The sequence below is a fragment of the Pseudorca crassidens genome, chromosome 19, assembly GCF_039906515.1.
Source record: "Pseudorca crassidens isolate mPseCra1 chromosome 19, mPseCra1.hap1, whole genome shotgun sequence".
Classification (NCBI taxonomy): domain Eukaryota; kingdom Metazoa; phylum Chordata; class Mammalia; order Artiodactyla; family Delphinidae; genus Pseudorca; species Pseudorca crassidens.
The window spans coordinates 64,100,073-64,120,872 of NC_090314.1; the positions used below are offsets into that span (position 1 = coordinate 64,100,073).

The 20,800-nt window shown below is 54.9% G+C and overlaps 1 protein-coding gene and 1 long non-coding RNA gene across 2 annotated transcripts; one reads left to right on the forward strand and one right to left on the reverse strand.

Annotated features, from left to right (window-relative positions):
* Positions 1-6: 6 nt before the first annotated feature.
* On the reverse strand, positions 7-9,503 carry LOC137212757 (uncharacterized). Its single transcript, XR_010937610.1, has 2 exons — positions 9,309-9,503; positions 7-3,940 (listed from the first exon to the last, which is right to left on the reverse strand). It is a non-coding gene; the product is annotated as an uncharacterized lncRNA (long non-coding RNA).
* Positions 7,922-18,687, forward strand: CACNG1 (calcium voltage-gated channel auxiliary subunit gamma 1). The gene is made up of 4 exons (XM_067716562.1): positions 7,922-8,272; positions 16,268-16,342; positions 17,454-17,591; positions 18,026-18,687. Exons 1-4 carry the CDS (start codon positions 8,038-8,040, stop codon positions 18,250-18,252), a joined length of 675 nt encoding a protein of 224 aa, XP_067572663.1. The 5' UTR covers positions 7,922-8,037; the 3' UTR covers positions 18,253-18,687.
* Positions 18,688-20,800: the final 2,113 nt, after the last annotated feature.

The window sequence follows — 20,800 nt, forward strand, 5'->3', positions numbered from 1 at the left end:
AGGTGCTTTTTAAAACAAATAATACTCATGTTTTTCTCATTCTAAGAGTATTACATTCCACCTTTAAAAAAATCTGCAACATACAGAAAAGTTAAAGAAGAAAAAAATAGTACCAGCCCAAATCCCACCACCTAAGGTGTGAGCACAGTTAGGGCTTCACAGCACCCAGATGTACGTGGGGTTAATTCCCTGCCCCGTTCACTGCTTTTCATTAGGAGAATCTTCCTGTGTCTTTAATTTAGATTATTCCTCGAAAACATAATCTTTTTTTTTTTTTTTTTTTTTTGCGGTACGCGGGCCTCTCACTGCTGTGGCCTCTCCCATTGCGGAGCACAGGCTCCGGACGCGCAGGCTCAGCGGCCATGGCTCATGGGCCCAGCCGCTCCATGGCATGTGGGATCTTCCCAGACCGGGGCACGAACCCGTGTCCCCTGCATCGGCAGGCGGACTCTCAACCACTGCGCCACCAGGGAAGCCCGAAAACATAATCTTTAATGACTGCATGACACAGAGATCCCACCATTTATGTAACTATTGCCGGATCCGGGTCTCTAGATCTTAAACGGTGTCTGGATGAGACCAAAGTTCGGGCATATTCAGGCTGCCTTTGGTTAAGGTCGGGTGGCTTCTCCGGAATTCCCTGCCAGTCCAGTGGTTAGGACTCCGTGCTTTACTGCCGAGGGCCAGGGTTCAACCCCTGGCGGGGGAACTCAGATCCTGCAAGTCGCGCAGCCAAAACAAAACAGAACAAAGCAAAATGATCTGGTGACTTCACACGATGAACTTCTGGCCCAGCTTTGTCCTGGCGGCTGGTGAAGAGACCGGGTTCCTTGTCCACCACCAGACACAGTCAAGATCTTGTCTGCATACACACAGGGGGTCTGGGCTGTGGCGATCATGGCCTTCCTCCTCCACTCCCTGCCAGGAGGCTGTCTTCACACTGAGTGCTTCCTGGAAAGCTGGGGCTGCTTCCTTCAATTACGAAACCTTCCAGTCACTGAGTGTATTAGCTAGTACGGCTACGTAACAAATGACACCAACACTCAGTGCTCTTAAGCAGCCATTAAATACCGTCACAGAATCTTATCTCTGCTTGACAGAGGCAGGGTCAGGCTGGCTTAGCTCTGCTCCTGTGCCTGGGGCCTCGGCTGGAAGACCCGGTGCCCCATGGTGGGAGCTGGGATCATCTCAGGCCGCTCAGCTCACAGGCCTGGCGGGTGATGCTGGCTGCTGACAAAGACCTTGGCTTCAGTTTTCAGCCTGAATGTCTACACACGAGGCTTCTCACAGCACAGTGGCCAGGCCCAAGGGCGGGTGTCCCCAGAGCAAGAGGGAAAGGTGGGAGTGTCAGAGGTCACAGAGCATCACTCCCACTGCACTTGAAGCGTCCAGTCAGAAGCCTGCTTGAGGCCAAGGGGAGAGGAAGTGGACTCCACTTGTTGACGGGGAGTGACAGGTTCTGGAGGAACGTACGAGAGCAGGAATGCAGCTGCAGCCATTTGGGAAGTTGCACTCTGGCCCCCTAGTCTCTCCCGGCTCCTCCACCGGCCGACCCTCCCTTCCACCCTCCGTCTCCACTGTGTCCTCTGGAACTATCCTCCCGGGACAGATGAGCCCTTCTTCTCCCCCAAGGACTCTCCTTTCCCCTGTCCTCCTGCTGGGCTTCCCTGCCAGGGTCCCAATGTAAAACTCAGGCTGCCCAGCCCCATCCTCAGTCCCAAGAGGTGTGGAACTGGAAAGGGAGAAGGGAGATCTAAGGGATCTTAGGATCCAGAGGCAGCTGGGGGGGCAGATACACCTGATTCAGACACTTTTAAGCTTGCAGCTCCCAACAAGACTGCCGATGCCACCTCAGGATCAGAGGAGGTTATGAGCTCACGTCCCTGGACTTCTAATTGCAGGAGAGGAGAGTGGAGGGATGCTGACACCCCCAAACCATTGCTCCTCCGCCCTCCTGGGGAAAAGCCTTATCGGAGGGCCTGGGTAGACCACCGCGAACCCTTTCTCACCACTGTCATCTCCTGAACACCCTCCTGGCTGCCTCCTCACGTCATCTGCCTTCACCTCTGCCGCGAAGTCCTCCTCTACACCCCAAGTCCTGCCACATCAACGTCCACGGGCCCAACACTCTGACCCCTGGCCTCTCAGCTCTCCGGCCTGCTCACCTCCAGGGACCACCTGACCTTCTCGTGTCCACTCACCTTCATCCCCAGCCTGGATCTCACCATCTCCCCTGACTGTCCCCCCCTGCCAGATCATCAGGGCCCCCATCCTCCTCTGACCACAGCTTCCAATGCACCCAGTTCCTTTTCCCATCCCCCCACTATACCTGCTTTGCAACCTCATCAAGCCCTTCAGGGTCTTGACCTCTCCATTTTCTCCCAACACGGTGACATTTCCAGGTCGCAGGGCGACCCTAGCCATGACCTAACCAATCCTAACCAGACCTGACAAATCATCCTTTAAACCCACCCTCGCCCTCAGTTCCCTTGGCCTCTTCCTTCTAGTTTTTCCCCCTGGAAGAGCCCTAGCCCCCCTTCAGTGTCACCTCCCACCTTCTCCATCTCTGCACCTGAGCTGCAAGGCGATCCCAGAAAAAATCACGGAAATCATACGTCAGTGCGTGTGGCGCACAGAATAGTGGCCCCAGAGATGTCCGAGTCCGCGTCCCCGGAACCCGCGACGACGTCACCTTACGTGGCAAGAGGGACTCTGCAGATGTGACTGAATTACGGCTCTTGAGACAGGTAGATAGTCCTGGATTATCTGGGTGGATCCCACATGATCACAAGGGTCCATTTAAGGGAAAGAGGGATGCAGGAGAGTCAGAGAAGGGGATATGATGATGGAAGCAGAGGCTGAGCGATGGGATCTCTGAGTTTGCAGATGGGAGAAGTCTGGGCCCCTGGACAGAGGCAGAGACCGTCCTTGGCTCACAGGTTAGAACAGGGGACGGCAGGCCTGAGGCAACAGAAGGTCCACGCTGAACCTTGCAGGGAGGGAGATGAAGCTGCGAAAAGAGGTTGAGACAACAGGGTGGCGCCTTGTTTCATAGTCTTTTAAGACATACACCCAAGGCCATTTCTCAGCCTAACGAAGCCTGAGCTCAGAATCAGATCAACATGTTTCTGAAGAGGGTCCCCGACCCGGGCGTGCCCTGGTCCCGGCTCCAGATGAGGCCCACTTCTGAGAGGTGTTTTCCTTCCCTCGATTATGTCGGCTCCTTCTTGGAAAAAGAGCAGTCTCTTGGGACGAATGGAAGCTGGTTCATCTGGACGAGTGACGTGCAGACAGCTCCCGATGAGCTGAACGTGGCATCTCTACTCTGAATCCTCTGAAGGATTCCTGTAGAAAGTATCGGGTCTTCCTCATGCGCTTGGCCACAGAGGTGGCAATGGTGCCCTCCTGGGCTGCCCCTCAGCACCTGGAAGCACATTAGCCTCTGGTCCAAGCTGTACTGGGTTAGCCCGAGCTGCCATTTCTTACGCCCCTGTGGCCATGACAATGTCCTTTGGCTCATCCAGTGGAGTCAGTTATCTGAGCTTCTGTCCCCTTCCTTCAGCCCATCTGTCCATCCATCCATCCGTCATTCAACAAACCTTTATGAAGGTCCAACCCTGGGCTCAAATCCAGGGGGTTCTCTGAGGGAACGCAGAATGAGTACATAATGGAGTCCCCAGAAGCTTACAGCCCATCAGACAAAGCTGGTCCATCTGTAGTCTACAAGCAACGATCGTAGCAATAACCAAGCTGGACAAATTGCTACTACATCAGTCAGCTCAGGCTGCCGTGACAGAACGCCACAGACGGGGTGACTTAAAGAACAAAATGTGTTTTCTCACAGCTCTGGAGGATGGAAGCCCTAGATCATGGTGCCAGCTCGGCTGGGCTCTGGTAAGCGCCCTCTTCTGGGCATTTTTTGCCTTCTCGCTAAGTCCTCCTGTGGCAGAGGAGAAGAAAGAGCAAGTTCTTTGGCGTCTGTCCTTATAATCCGTCACGAGCGCCCCACCCTCGTGACCTCATCAAAACCTAAATACCTCCCAAAGGTCCCACCTCCCAGTACCATCAGGTTGGGGTTTGGGCTTCAACGTATGCATTTAAGGGGGACCTAATTCAGTGCACAGCATCTACCGCGGGCTGAGCTAGTGAAGTGTTTTATCTCAGATCTAGAGGAAAAGGCGTTTAGAGGTTAACTGGCTGAAAGCCACGCAGCTGGAGGCTGGCAGAGCAGGGCTCCGACCGTGCAGCTGGCTGGCTCCCGCACCGACAGGCCAGTCCCCGGGAAAGGGTAGGGCCTTAGTGGAGGATGCTGGCGTGGCCCAGGTCGGGCCTCCACGGAGCTGCCCCCCCACCAGGGCCCGGTGAGGCCTGGGGAGCAGGGCAGACAGCCTGGCAGTGCCTGCAACCCCTGGGGCTGCCAACCTTGAGCTAGACTGACACAAAGCCTACTCCAAAAGGAAGAGGGCATCCACCTTTCATGCTTGTGCTGCTGGGCTGAGGGTCAGGACCCCTGCATGTGGCACAAACCTGCCCCGCACCGAGGCCCGGAGCAGCCCGGCTTCTCAGAGGGGCCTGCGGTGCTGCCGTGGCCAAGGCTGAGTGCGCCCGCGGGCCAGGCCCCCTGAGGGCGCTCTCGGAGACCTCGGGGGGCTCCCGGCGCTGGTGAGCTTAGGGTGCCACCCCCACCACACCAGGAAATGTGCTTCTTCCCAGATGGTCAGTCCTGAAACACCGGCATCTACACCTGCTGCTTGGCTGGGGTGCCTGACACACCGTGGGTCCACATCAGGCTACCCAGCGCCCCCTGAGACCCCGGCCGCCTAGGCCCTGAAGCCGGGCCCGCAGGGGCAATGCGAGGGGCCTGAGGCCGCGTGTCACATCCCAGCTTCCAGGAGTGCTCTCAGGGGGGCCAGCTGCCTGAAGACACACAGGCACCCTCTGAGCTGAAGCAAGCCATGACAGATGTCGGCAAGTCACCGGGCTGTGATGGGCTGGGGGGATGCAGACAGGGAGGGGCGGGGGGCAGTGGGGGGATGCAGACAGGGAGGGGGGGCAGTGGTGAGGAAGGTTCAGAGAGACGCTGTCGGGAGATTATAACTTGGATGAGGGGCTGGCGTGTGATGTGGAGGTTCAGGCCAGTCTGTGGCTGGAGCCCCGAGGTCTCCGGCCTGTGCTTGTTCACGGGGGTCCTGGTTTGTGACGTCCTGTCTCTAGGCCACAGGTTCCTTAATCGGTCACACGGGGTTCAGGACACGCTGCCCCAAGATATGGTACCTGGGCATACTGCACGTTTAAACTGAAGGAAGTTGAGAAACGGCAGGTACAGGAAGGCCTCTGTGACCCTCCTCTGAAGCAGGTCATGAGCCACTCACGTGAGAGGTTCTCTCCTTACACCCAGAAGAAAGGAACAAACGTCCCACAAATGCAGAGGAGCATCTGAACGAACAGACCTTGCTTTTCCCCCCCACGAGTTTCCTGCCCTTCGCTCAATCCTTTTGTCCTGTTGTATGTCCCACTCTTTTTTTAAAAAACATTTATTTATTTACTTATTTATTTATGGCTGTGTTGGGTCTTAGTTGCGGTGTGCGGGCTTCTCTCTAGTGTGGTGCACGGGCTCCAGGGCGTGTGGGCTCTAGTTATGGCGCGGGCTTAGCTGCCCCGCGGCATGTGGGATCTTAATTCCCCAACCAGGGATCAAACCCCCATTGGAAGGCGGATTCTTTACCGCTGGACCACCAGGGAAGTCCCTGCACCCACTCTTCATCACACACAGCACACATTAAAACGCTCAGGTTTAAATTGTGAACAGCGTTTCTCTCTGGATGAGGAAAGGGGTATTACAGACAAGGAATACAAAAACAACAAGTATCACTATTCTTCTCCATATACATGTATGTGGTTGCATTTTTATAATGAACATGTTTTCATTCAGGGAAAAAAAATTAAATTATTACAATAAATACACTACTCAAAAAAAAAAAAAGGTTCAAGTTTAACAGTTTCTTTAGGTCTTCATGTTTTATGAAGACTCCTGTGCCACATAAAACTTACATTAGGACTTCCCCGGGGGCGCAGGGGTTAAGAATCCGCCTGCCAATGCAGGGGTTCGAGCCCTGGTCCAGGAAGATCCCACATGCCGCAGAGCGGCTGGGCCCATGCGCCACAACTACTGAGCCTGCGCTCTAGAGCCCATGAGCCACAACTACTGAGCCCACGAGCCAAAACAACTGAAGCCCGCGCGCCTAGAGCCCGTGCTCCGCAACAAGAGAAGCCACCGCAATGAGAAGCCCATGCACCGCAACAAAGAGTAGCCCCCGCTCGCCGCAACTAGAGAAAGCCCGTGCACAGCAACGAAGACCCAACACAGCCAAAAATAAATTAATTAATTTTTAAAAACCCATTAATTTGCATGCTTTTCTCTTGTCAATTTGTCTTTCGTTAGGGTAGAGGACAAAGATGTTTTTCCTCCCCTGCAGTCAGAATAGATCTCGAAAGTTCCTCCCAGCTCCAACCACTGGTTAAGAGTTTGGACTCTGGGTTCTGAAACCTGGCTTCACCATTTACCTGCTGTGTGACCTTGGACAAGTTACTTCACGTCTCTGAGCGTCTGGGTCCTTATCTGTAAAATGGGAGTGATAGTTGCGTTTACCTCCTGGACTGGTGTGAAGATGAACTGCAGTGGTGTGTGGAAAGCCTTAGCGGAGTGCCTGGTAGGCAGTAAGCACTCACCGAGGCTGAGCTCTCACTATGATCACCATTGTTATCAACAGTCTGCGACCTCGTGGCTGGACCCCTGGATGTTTCTCCTCACACAGGCAGCCTTTCTGTAAGCTGTGTCAACCAGAGGCCAGATTTTAGAGGCCAAACCCCTGCCCAGCTCAGGGGTTTCTTCCTGGCCATGCATCAGCTTCTTGGACACATCCCAAAAGAGGCCCCTGGGGACTTGAGAAAGGAGATGCAGAAGCCCAGGAGGCACGTAGGGGCTCCAGCCTGGAGTGCCGGCCCTGAGGTGAAGCGGGCATGGGTAGGCGGTCCCCAAACCCCACGTGTCCTCTGGGCCACACGCCCCTTAGCCTCTTAATAGTCACCTGTCAATCGACCTACTTCTGCTCTTCCTACTTAAGTATACTTATTTTGTAAAGGACAATGTAACTGGAAAATCTTTATTACCTGCCATTAATAGAAGGTAAAAACTAAAAGGTACCGTGGCAACAGCACCACAGTCAAATCCAGCTGGGTTTTTTGTCCTCTCGAGGCTGGTCTTGGATTTGCAAGTATCAGAAAGGGGTTAAAGACTTACTAACCCCAGACAGCTTTTCTTCTAGACCTCACTGCGGGGATGGAAAGAGAATTGATAAGGAAATAGTGTGGGATGATGAGAGGCTCCGGAACCACCGGAGATCCTCCTGCCATTTGGCGTATGGTGGGGTTCAGGGCTGGAGCGCTCGGCTGGGCGGTGGGCTCCAGAGGCCCCAAGCAGGGCATCCCCGACGTGTCCCTCGGCAGGCTCCCCCCAGAACGCCGGGACGAGGACCCATACACCCCCCACCCCCCGGTGACCGGCCCGCCCGGTGCAAGGACAGAGGCTACACAGTCTGCGTCCCCCGGGGTCCTTCCGGCCCCAGAAGGAAGATGCTCACACAGCCGGCCCCGGCTGCCTGCCCCTCGCCCCTCCCAGCTCAGGTCCCCCGAGGAGAGCGTCTGCAGTCACATCAGCGCCGGCTGTCCTCGCCACCCCCCAACCCCCCCACCCCACCCCCACAGCGCGCTTCTGGCTCCAGGAGCGAAGACGGCCCTGAAACCCGAGGAGCAGCCGTCCTCGGCGAGGCGCCGGGATGGGCATTAATAGAAGCTTCCGCAGGCCGCTGACACGTCTGGCCAGCTGCTCAGCCCGGCCAGCGCCCCTTCGCCCACGGCCGGCCCCCTCCGGCCCCGCCGGGCACACTGAACAGCTGCCGCCGCCCCGGCGCGACCGCCACCCGCCCGGGAGGACGCGGCCGCCGCGCCTGCCCCAGCGCCCGCCGCTCCGTGGCCGCCATGTCCCAGACCAAGGCCCTGAAGGTCCGCCTGACCCTCCTCTGCGTCCTGGCGGGGATCGTGCTGGCGCTGGTGGCCGTGGTGACCGACCACTGGGCCGTGCTGAGCCCCCACGTGGAGCACCGCAACGCCAGCTGCCAGGCGGCACACTTCGGCCTCTGGCGGATTTGCACCAAGCGGATCGTCCCGGGCGACGGCAGGGACAAGAGCTGCGGACCCATCACCCTGCCTGGGGGTAACGTACCCTCCCCAGCCCCCCTCCCGCCCGTCCCGGTCCCTCCGGGGAAGGCCGCCCGCCCGTGGGCCCGGGGGCGCGAGCTGGGCGGTGTGCGGTTCAGCCGGTGGCCCGCGCCGGCCTGGCATTGAGGGCGTCCAGCTGCAGGTAGTTGCGTCCGGCTGGGTCTCGGGGCTCGGCGCCCAGGGCGGAGGTCTGGATGGGCGGACAGAGGCTCAGGAAAGAAGCCAGACTAGGGCCCCGGTTGCGCCCGGCCCCACCCTCTCCCTGCAAACACAGGCCTCTGTCCTCAGGTGAAAGGGACCCCCGGCGCGGGGGGTGGGGGGGGGCAAGGCAGTTCATTCTCCAGCCTCCAGGCTGCAGTGTAGACAGGATCGGCCACAGAGTTTACAGGGCCCTGTGCAAAATGGAAGTGCATGACTCCTTGTCATGATTATTAAGAATTTCAAGACGGCAAGAGCAGAGCATGAAACCAAGTGGGAGTCCCTCCTGGGCACGGGCCGTGAGCAACGGCACAGCTCGCATGTTTGTGAGGCAGGACCCGGCTGTGGACCAGCCACCTGCCTTTTTGCCAGAACTGCGGGTCCTTCTGCGCACCTCCCTGGCCTAGGACCCCTTCGGAATTAGAAAGTGTTTCCTTTCACTGTGATTTAAATGCCGTCCTCGGTTTCCTACCACGTGAGTGACGCGCACGTTGAAGGGGAGCTCTTTTGCCAGAACACCTGGTGAGGGCGACTAGTCTGCTCTGCAGACGTGGAGCCCTCCCCGTCATAGCAAACAGAGCGGGTGCTGAGGAAAGAGGCTTGTGCGGGGAATCAGAGGCCACGACCCCAAAGGACTAGGGGGCTTGACAAAGCCCATCACAGCCTCTGCTTCTTCCCATAAAATACGAATCTTGGGCTCAGCAACATAAAGTCCCTTCCGGTGCTTGCAGCTGTCACTCCAAGGTGACAGTGGACCAGGGTGAGTGCAGCATCCCACCTGGTTTTCAGAATTATTCCCCTGTTATCAGACGGGCTGTTCCTGGAGCCCTTACCTTCAAGAAAGTCACTGCTAAGTCCCCGAAGATCTTGCGGTCCCTGTGGGGAGGAAGGTGCCCAAACCCCTTTCCGCCACTTGGCTCCGTTCTCTTCCTTCCCCTCCTGCTGGCTCCAGGAAAGCCCTGCCCTGCTTGCTTCTACCCGGAAGACTCACATACACCCAGCTCTCTTGGAAGCACCAAGTCCCAGGCCTGAGGGCTTTAACAGGCACGGACATGTGCTTGAAGGTATCACATAGCCCAGATGCCCACGGCCCTCAGCCGCTGCGGAGCACACCCATAAACAGGTGCCTCACTCATCCAGCCAAGCCCGCTCTGCAGGGCAGGGCAGGGCAGAGTCCCCAGGGACCGTGCATGGGACCCGCTGTGCAGGGCAGGGCAGGGCAGAGTCTCCAGGGACCGTGCATGGGAACGCACTGTCAAGGTCCTCGGCGCCAGCCTTTTAAAGCCTGGTGAGTTTACAGAGCAGAAGAAGACAGAGGTGAGGCGAGTCTATACAAGGAGAGACAGGCAGGAGGGAGGCGAGTGGACCAGCCACAGGGGACGAGCCAGCATGGTTTGGCCTTGAGCCTGAGCAGGGTCTGTCTCCAGGCTGTCTTATCCTGGTCCGGACAGAATCATACCTTCCATACTTGTGAGCACTGCCTTACCCCCAACAAGCTTCCGAAGTGTATTCCTGCCTTCTTTCCTCCTTTCTCTGCAAGTGGACATCTTTTTCCTTCCCCACCCATCCTTCCTGTGTTCTGTTGGATCACTCTTTTCCAGAGGGAGAAACAGAGTTCATTTGTGTTCTCTCATTTATTAACAACAACATCAACAACTGCAAACACAAACATAGCACTATCTACCAAACATTGTTTGGTTTTTTCCCTAAATACTTATTTTATTTATTTATTTTCGTCAGCGTTGGGTCTTAGTTGCAGCACATGGGATCTTCGTTGTGGCAAGCAGGCTCTCTAGTGGCATGCAGGCTCCAGAGCGTGTGGGCTCTGTAGTTTGTGGCACATGGGCTCTCCACTTGAGGCGTGAGGGCTCAGTAGTTGCAGCACGTGGGCTTAGTTGCCCCACGGCATGTGGGATCTTAGTTCCTTGACCAGGGATCCAACCTGTGTCGCCTGCATTGGAAGGCAGATTCTCAACCACTGGACCACCAGGGAAGTCCCCCAAACATTGTTTTTTTAAGTGCCTTACATATATTAACTTTGGATGACATCAGAAAAAATGACAGGGTAAGTACCTCCAAAAATCCTCTTCTCCATAAAAACAATGAGAACATTTGCCAAGATGGTCAGAATCAACTTTTTCAGAACTCTAGAAATTAACCAGTCTTGCAGCAATCCAGCAAGTGCTCATTCAAGAAAAACTGGTGAATCTCAGTGGGAACAATGAGCTTTGTGGCGTCTTAATGTGCACTCTTCCCGTTCTCCCCTCCCGACTCTGTCACAGCCTTGAAAACCAACAGCTGTGTGAGAAAAGAAAGAAAGAAAGAGAGAAAGAGAGAGAGAGAGAGAGAGAGAGAGAGGAAGGAGGAAAGGAAGGAAGGAAGGAAGGGAAGGGGGGGGAAGAAAAAAAAGACTAAGGCAGAAATGTAGGCTATTTAGCTGAGTGCTTGGTCCTCTGCTTAGCACAAAACCCCTCAGTAGAGACTGGGAGATGTGTCGGGTACAAGCATTTTAGGAAATCTCTGTGAGCTGACCACCAAACTAATTGAGCAGAGATTTCAGTGGCCGTACGTGCATACAGACTTCACAAAATTAATTCAGAAATATCATTTAACAAGCAACAGTAACCAACAGCCACAGGAGCAAACCCTGGGGAAGGGTGGACATCTAATTTCCAGCGTTGCTACATTATATTGTTTAAAATGTTGAGTTTTAAATTTTAAATTAAAAAAGTTACAAGGCATGCAAAGAACTAAAACAGCATGGCACTCACATGGGGTGGGGGTCGGGATGGGGGATGCAGCCAATAGATCCTTAAGGAGGCCCAGATATTGGACTTACTAGATAAAGATTTTAAATCAGCTATTTTAGATACAAAGAACTGAAAGAAACCATGTTTAAAGAACTAAAATGAAGATGAGAATGATATCTCATGAAATAGAGAATATCAATAAAGAGATATAAACGATTTTTAAAAGACCCAAGAGAAATTCCGGAGTTTTGAAGTACAACAGCTGAAATGAAAAATTCACTAGAGGGGTTATATAGCAGATAGAAGAAAAAACCCAGTGAACCTTAAGATAGGTCCATTGAGATTAGCTAGTCTAAGGAACAGACAGGAAAGAAAAATGAAGAGACCTGTGGGACAGTATCAAATGTATTAACGTATGCATAATAGCATCTCAGAAAGAGAGAGAGGGAGAGAGATGGGGCGGGGGAGGATCAGGAAGCTTACGTGGAAAATAATGGCGGAAAGTTTTCCAAATCTGATGAAAAACATTAACCTACAAAGTCATGAAGCTTAATGAACTCCAAGCAGAATAGATTCATACCTAAGCACGTCATGATCAAACCACTGAAAGATAAGGCACAGAATTCTGTAAGCAACAAGAGGAAGCAACTCATCACGGACAAGACATTCTTAGTAAGATTAAACAGCTTAATTTTCCTAGAAACCATGGAGGCCAGAGGGCAGTGGGATGACAGATGATGACAGATAGACAGATAGACAGTTAGACAGTAATCAGAATCATCAGATCCTCACAAAATCCTTGGCAAGGTCCATACTATTATCATCAGCCAATCTTACAGATAAAGAAAACAAGGGACGAAGAAGTTGAGTAACTTGGCCGAGGTCACACAGTCACCATGGCAGAGCAGCCAGGGCCCCTGCGCCTAACATTCGCCTTAGTTGCTACATGACACTACTTATTGCAACCACCCGGTGAGGAGACTTGTATTCTACAGACGGCCCTCATTCCACGTGTGAGAAAACAGGCTCAGAGGCGTCTCTCCGAGGCTCAGGTCTCCAATCCAGAGTTTCTTTGCTCTGCGGTCCCTCCCCACACCCTCCACCCTTCCCAGGAGCTGCTGACCCGAGCAGACACATCAGGACCAGCTTTGACACGACGTGATCTAGCGGAAGCGGCATCGAGCGCTGGTGAAGCAGAGGAAGCTTTTCAAGGTCGCGCTCAGCGCAGAGAGCTGGAGGCTCTGAGGACACAAACGGTCCAATTTGGGTTTTCCACCGACCGCGAGTCTTCGTAGGACTGCCACGCACAGCATCCGTATCTGAGGTCAATTCCAGCATCTCCAGAGTGAGAGCAGGGGCTTCCCAGTTGTCAGAGGAGCTGCCTGTCTGCAAGCCCAGTGAGTCCTCAGAAGGGTCATCCCTCGCCCTTGGTCTGGGTGGAATGTTCTTTCTTTTCCGACTCTGCCTCTTGAGCACAAGGCAGCAGCAGTGCCCAGTTTCTCTAGTGGCCCATCTTCTCTCCTAGTACGTGGGGCCGGACTGGAGCCCAAATGAAAGAACACGACACTCCTGTGACCCCAAGAATCTCAGAGGCTCCCTTTCCCATCCGCAGGAGCCCATGCTGGAGACTGGCCATAACTAGACTTCTCCCCCATACAACAGCAATGCTCTGAGGCCCTGGGGTCAGGTCTTGAGGATTTCTCCAACCCCTTTCAATCAGAGGGACGGGGGAACACAGAGCACAGAGAAACCACTATCGGGAGCATCAAGAACTTCTTTTACAAAAAGGGTGAAGACAACCCTGGCACTGATGCAAGTAACAAGTGGGTGAAACGTTTCTTCCGACCCCCAGAGCCCTCGTTCCCTTGGTTGTGTGCAAATCAGCGAGGTGGTTTTTTTAACGTATCAAAGTCTGCATCAACCAGCATTGGGTTGATACATTCTCAGTGATACCCAGAGGCATCCCCTAATCATACAAGCTGTGCCAACTATCAGAGAAAGATCTATATTAACTCCGGTTCGGCTTGGAGCTAAATACGCCTTCTGTTCCAGTTCTCTGAGATTGGCAGATACGGTTCTGCAAAGTCAGTCCCTCCCTTAATCAGAATCTTTGGTGAGCAGAATAGTCCAACCCCAATAACTGATTTATGACATTTTTTAAAGGAATAATCCACTTAAAGATTTTAGATCACTGAGTCTTACGACTGTCCATGGTAGACATTTCTGAAACACAGAAAAAAAGAAATACAAATATTAAAATCACTGTGAGCCATTTGCAGACGCAAGGAGGCTGGAGGAGCCTCGGTGCTCAATCCTGGTCCCAGGTCACCACCCCAGTGTTGGTATCTCCGCCAACCTGGTCCAAAGCACTTGCTCCTTCTGCCCAGTGAAGGGGCTGGAGCCCATGAGGCACAGCTGCAGGTGCTGAGCAGGTGGGATGTAGACCGGGCGCAGGGGGCAGAGGGACGTCAGAGAGGCAGAGGCGAGAAGGCTCACAGTCTGCACGCGGTCCCTCCCTCCCGCCCGCTACCCACGCAGGCCCATCTCAAACGTCCTTCCTTTTCAAGTTGCCCTTGATGCGGTTCACCCAGACAGCACCCAGGCTAAGGGGCGGGGGCGGGGACTGCCCATCCCAACAGGACCCTGGGCAGTTCTTGAGTGACACTGGCAGGTGCCCGAGCTGATTTATCCCGAACGGGACCGCAAAGGGGCTGTGGTCTCCAACGGGCAGCCACGGGGCCGTGCAGCGGACGCTTCTCCTGGTTCAGAGGCCGCTGGCCTTCCTCTTGTGCTACGTCCAAGAGAGCAGACGGGGTTGGCTCGCCCATCCTCAAGCCCGAGGACCAGCCACATGAAAGAGAAGCTGAGGCTTCCAGGTGCCCCGCATGGGTGCCCCCCAGCGCCCCCAGAGAGCATTGGAGAGAGGAGGGGAGGGAGGGAAGACTGAACCTGGGCCCACGTCCCCACCCCCGAGTCTGCAGGGTGGCTCCCCCAGGAGCCCGGCGTTTGTCTGGCGGGGGGCCGACACCCCGAGCACTACCTGTGCAAGAGGAGCCTTGGCCACGCGGACCTGCCGGACAGCTGGGCCTTGGCCAGGCTTCCGATGGGCCTCTATCTCCGGGCCTTGCGCGCTGAATGGACGCTTTTAACTCGGCTTGTGCGTCGTCAGGGAGGGAACTGACCGTGAAGCACACTTGAATTCAGTCAGTTCTTTTCAGAGGGTTTTCAGTGACGACCGAGATTGGCTCTTAAAGAAGGAAACAGAAGTTTTCCTCCGTCCAGAGGTAGACATGAGCCATTTTGAAGCAGGGATTCAAGAGAATCTATAGCTACTAATCTAACACATATGAGAGGGTTCCATCATGCTCTAAAGTAACAGCAGAAGCTGCGAGAGAGAAAAGCACAGCATCTCCTGAGTCACCAGCGGCAGTCACACACCCCAGGCAACTCGGCTCAAAAGGAAAGGGATTTAAATATAGACGCTCAGAGAAAAGGCTGTTTACCTCATGGAACATTTACTGCTGCTAAACCAGGCTCCATCTCCCGGGGTCACTCTCTTCCTGGACTTAGGGGAGCAGAAGTAACCCTGACATTGGGGGAGCGGAAATGGAGGCCACAGGCTTCAGTGGAACAAGGTTATACAGGTCAGGCAGACGGAAGCCTGGACCCCAATGAAAGCTATGACTTCGCAAACCTCAGGTTTGTTTCCAAAAGAAACTAGGCATCAAACACCTGGTGATCATTTGAATGTAGGTAAAGAAATGGATGCACAAACTAGATGCCATATAAACTAGGAGCAGAGATGTTTTTCCATTGAGGTTCAAGGATCCGCAGGAAAAAGAATTCAGTGAAGGGCCTCACAGAAATAAAAAGCAACCTAATTTAGTTTTTTTTTTTAAGAAACAAAATAGTATAAAATAATCCATTCATCTACTTCCTAAATCAAGAGTATAGAATATTAAACTGTATTCAATAAGCAATAAGACTATCCTTTGATTTTACAGTATATCTAGTTATAAGAGAGATTAAAGGAGAAGAATGGAAGAGAAATTATATTGAAAATCAGTGTGAATTTCTTTGTTCTGAGTTCTTCCTCTGCCCCCTATCAAATCCATATTTTTGGTCCTACTGCCAGCACAGATCGTCTGTGGCTTTTCTGACACTAATCGGGTGGGGAAGCAACTCACCTGGGGAGGTCTTATCTGGGCTGTTTCTATGGCCACAGGCGTTGAGGGCCCAATGAAATGAGCTTTTGATCACGTTTGGCCCTCGGTTAGAAGTTCTCTGCCCTTCACCCAAGTCCATATAGAGGGCCCACTCAGAAAAGCCCTTTGAAGGGCATTTCAAGGGGCCGGGAGCCAGGCTTCTAAACCTGGCTGAACACCAGAATCTCCTGGAAAGTTCTTGAAAAACACTTTGCTTCCCAGGTCACACCCAGTGCCTCAGGGTGGGCCTGGATGCAGATAAGAAACCCAGCCCTAGACTGGATGTGAACCACTGCTGACTCACCACTACTGACATGTGGGGGCCTGTAATTCTGTGCTGTAGGGGGCTGTCCTGTACATGGTAGGACGCTCAGCACATCCCGGGCCTCTACCCACTGGATGCCGGTAGCAGCCCTGCCCAGTTGTGACATAAAAATATCTCCAGACACTGCCCAGTGTCCTCTGGGGGCAGAATCAGCCCTGGCTGAGAACCACTGTTTGGCCCTTGCTTGACCATGGGTCCTGTACCCCCTAACAGATGACTTGATCTCTGGGCCTCAGTTTCCCTGTCTGCCTAATGGGCTCAGTACCCCAGTGCTCTCTGCCCCCTGGACTCAGTTAGCCTCAGCTCCCTGATGATCTCCCAGCCTCTTATGCAACCCTCTTTCCTACCAACGTTTTGGTCTAAGGGTTAGTGAAAGATGTGTGTTTCAGCCCAGAGTCAGGGTTTGGGGAGCAGAAGCCCCCGGGGGGGCTGCACCCGCCCTCTCTGGGCTGAGCTCCTGCCCCGGCTGCAGCCCTTTCTCTCAACTCATAGGCCGTCTCCCTCCTTTGCAGAGAAAAACTGTTCCTACTTCAGGCATTTTAACCCAGGCGAGAGCTCGGAGATCTTCGAAGTTACCACTCAGAAAGGTGAGCCCGTGTGGAGAGCAAGGAGGGGAGGAAACGTGGCTCCTGTCGCGCTGCTGAACCGGAAAGTCACGGGTGCAAAGGCCCCGACTTCCGGATCTTGATGGCGAGCAGCCCCTCCCGATGCATCTGAGCGGCAGCCTGGCCACCCTCTGCGCCCCTGAGACAGCGTCACCCATCTCCAGGCGCCCTGAGCATCCCTGCATCAGGGCTCGGGCGAGTTTGTAAAAGAGACTTGCCTGGTAGCTCCCAGAGGGCAGGAGTCCATTTCCCCACAGAGCCCGAGGGACGCCACTGTCACAGGAGCTCTGACAATGGAACAAGGATGCCAGATCCCTGTGATGGTCTGCAGGGCTGGCAGCTCAGAGTGTGCGGGGAGTCTGTCTGAGTCCCTCCCTCGCCTGTGAGTCACTCCCCGAGAAGCAGAGGGTGGGGACTGGGGCAGATGCGTGAGGGCCCCTGAGGCACACGTGCCCTGGTGGGAACCACCGAGCTCAGAGGCACCCCCTGGACTGAGCAGAGACCCGCATGTGCTTGTGTACAGAAGACTGCACACGGCATGGGTATGCACACACACGCACACATGCACACACATGGAAACACACACGCATGCACACACATGCACACATATGCACCGGTGCACACACTCTGGCACACACACGCGCAGATCCTCTTGGGCACCGAGCTCTGCAACAAGCCACACTCCGTCATCTGTCCAGAGGCTGCTTGCCAGTCCCAGGACAGACCACGCCAGCCTGGGTGCCACCTTCTGCCCTGACACTCGGAGGAAGGTTTCTGCTCCAGAAAGGTCTCCAGCCGCAGATCTCACGCTTCCTTCCGAGGCCTCTGCCCCTGGAGGGAGGAACTTCAGTTTGGTGTCTGACCTGCGAGAAGGAATTAGGTCGTGTGCACATCCTGGTCCCACCCCTTAGCCACTGTGCGCCTCTGAAGGAGTGGTTTAATCTCTCGGATCTCAGTTTCCTCACCTGGGAAAAGGGAATAGTAGAATGTGGTACTCACTTACCTGGCTGCAGGCACAGCCAGTGGTGGCGAAAGGTGCAGGGGATGAGGCCCCTCTGAGGCCCCGGCATCCCTGCCCCCTTGTGTGCCACAGAGTATAGCATCTCGGCCGCGGCCATCGCCGTCTTCAGCCTGGGCTTCACCATCGCGGGAACCATCTGCGTGCTCCTGTCCTTCGGGAAGAAGCGCGACTACCTGCTGAGGCCAGCGTCCATGTTCTTCGCCTTTGCGGGTAGGACGGGGGCTCCTGTCCGGGTGCCGGGTCTGGGGGGATGCTTCGACCCCGTTCTCATGCCTACCTGGGGCCTGGGTGTGGACAGATTCCCAGGCTCCACCCAGGGGCAAGCTTGCCCAGGGCTTCCGCCAGGGCCGGTGGGCCGGGAGGGGGCAGATCTCGGCAATCTGTCCATTTCTGACCAAGACAATCCTCAAGGCGGGGAGGATGCTAATTACTAACAAAAATTTAAATTAACTTTAAAATAGTGCTAAGGAAAGAAGGAACGAAAGGGCGCACTTCTGCAGCTTCCCGATCGGGACCTCGGTCTCGGGGCCGTTTCATGCCCCTGCCTCTCCCCCGGCGGGGTCTCCACCTTGAAGCCCACGCGGAAGCCCCAGCTGACGCGGGGCGGGGGGCGCCCGGGGCCCTGAGTCCAGCTCTGCCCCCAGGTCTCTGCATCTTCGTCTCGGTGGAGGTCACACGGCAGTCGGTGAAGCGCATGGTCGACAGCGAGGACACCGTCTGGATCAAGTCCTATTACTCCTGGTCCTTCGCCTGCGCCTGCGCGGCCTTCGGCCTCCTCTTCCTCGGCGGCCTAGCTCTCCTGCTCTTCTCCCTGCCGCGGATGCCCCAGAACCCCTGGGAGTCCTGCATGGACGCCGACCCCGAGCACTAGCCCTCCTGGGCCCCTGTCCCCAAGGAAGCCGAGCCCAGCCCAGAACGTTTGAGAAGGAGGCGGGAGCGTTACTTCTCCCCGTTCCCACCTGCCCCTTCCCCCGCAGCACAGCTGCTCGCCCTGTCTGAGCACTTCTCTGGGTGGTGAAGCCCGCAAGTGGCGGTGGCCCAGACCTGCCCCGTGCAGGTGGAAGGCAGGTGCACAGGCGCCTCGAGAGGCCCGACCTCCCGCTGGAGTGCCCGGCTGTCCTCGATAAGCCCACCAACTGTCCTCTCTGGGCCGTCTACCTGTTCTGGGCGTCCAGCTGTGCGAATGGCCAGACCCTCTTTCCTTCCTGGTGACCCGAACAGCCCCTCCTTGGCTTCTGGGAGACCCAACAAGCAGTTTTTAACTGGTTAGACTCTGTGGCTTGAAATAAAACCTCTTCAAAATCTTGCTTTTTCCTTGACCTTGCGAAGAAATTGTTGGGTTCCTGACCACAGCCCAGGGGCCCCTTGACCCAGCAGGGGAAGTGAAGGCATAGCCCCCGGGGATGTTGAGGACTTTTGTGGGGATGAGAGGGACAGAGGGTCTGCTTAGCAGCGAGACTTAGAGGTTCTGAATTACAGTTGGTAACTCTGGGCCCTGGGGTTGTCTTTGGGAGAAACCAGAGGCGGTCTGACTAGCCAAGGGCGTTAAAAATACAGAGGGTTATTTCCAGAGCTCCCAGCACGCTAGGCATCCCAGTGCTAACACGGCACTCCAGCCGCACAGCTGCAAGGGTCTGATTTCAGACACTGGCTTTTTGTTGCAATGAACATCAGGAAGGAGGGCTTAGCAGCTAGACACATAGGGCCACTGGAGTTTCATAATTTACACCCTTGCGCCTTCAAACCTCACCGTACTTGGCCAGCCCTCAGAGATGGTAAGTCAGACACGGTGTGCAGAGAGGACCCCTCTGCCCTTTACCTTCACCGTGCACCAGGGGTCCACGTCAACACCTTTCTTGCAGAGAAGGGGCAGCAAACCACCGGCCGTGGGTCAACTGGGGCCCGTTGCCTGCTAAGAATGGTTTCTATAGTTTTAAATAGTCAAGAAAAATCGAAAGAAGAAAAAGATTTTGTGATGTGAAAATTTCATGAAATGCAAATTTCAGTGTCCATAAGCAAGGTTTTATCAGAACTGCCAAAGATAAACAAGGCCACAGTTAAAGTGGTCAGGACAGATTTTGATCAGTAAGGCACTACTGCCGCAGGAAGAGTCTGGGATGAATTGAACTCAACTGTGTGCACAGAGGTGACCGGGAGGTTTAAAGGGTGAGCGAGGGAGGGGTGAGGAGGGCCGCACAGAGTCAGAGAAGCCAAAGGTCGCGAAGGGCTGGAAGGGGCTGGGCGAACTGGAGATGATCGAAGTTAGGCGCTGACCCGCTAACAGAGGCTTGGAGACGAGGGCCCTGTCCTCGGGTGTTGGCTGGAACAAACAGGCAACCTTGAATTTTCTCAGGCAGACACTTCAAGGGGGGCTGGGGTCATCCTAGGGGTGCGGCCTTGAGCTGTTAGAAACTGTGTTAGTGTCTGTTCGCATCGTTCTAGGCCAAGGTGGCATGGAGAGGAGGGCTGGGATTGGCCTGGCTGGAATCTGGTCCAGGAGCGAGTCCACCAAGACACAGCCACACCCCTCCGATGGCTAATTCCCGCTTCCAGGCCGGGTTAAGACTGGCCTGCAACGTCAGGCCGGTAACTGAAGTAACTACTCTCACCGGCCAGCTTATTAACCCCTAACTGTTCGCATCTGTAAGGTGAGAGGAAAGCAACTAGATCGCTCTGCTGAGAACAATTTAGAAGGGAGGAGCCGGAGGCTGGGGCGTCTGGGTAGCGACCATGGTGGGGCTGGTGAAGATCGCCCTCTGACATCTCAGGGCTCCGGGCTGCGCTTGGAGGGGCCGACAGAGCCCAGCCCAGCCTGCTTTTGAGTCAGGGAACGTGCACATGCCCCGTGCGTGGCTGTGAAGCCGAAAGGGTCAAGGAGAGCAGGGGTGACATCAGAGGGTGGGCGCTGCCGAGAAGGGCGGGTGGCGGGCGAGGCCCAGAGGAGGCTGCTTGGTCCTGCAGCCAAGGGCGCACGCGTCCCGAGGACACACAGGTAGAGCCTGAGGGCCACTTGCTCCGGATGAGCGGCTAGGAGATCAGCGTCCACGCCAGCCTGGGAGTTGGGGCCACGGTTTTGTGAGTAAGAAGGGTGCTGTCGTCCCACAAACTCCATTTTGGAGTCCAGTATTATTGTTTTTATTGTTATTATTACTTTTAGGGGAATTAGACTGGTGTGCGTTTTGTATTTCCACCTACATAGCTGTATTTTTAGCAGCCAAAATCACTCTGAGTGGAATATCCACTGAATATTCCTCTCCATTGCAGAATACATTGGTTTCCCAGCGTCTAGCTCTTTCGAGAGACATGTAAGCAGGCCTGGAACTGCTCTGCAGGCAGGGTCGGCCGGCTCCAGCCGGGCGGCACACAGCCGCGTCTGCTCCAGCTTCTGCTGTGGGAAGAAGACAGCTCGACAGAGCAGA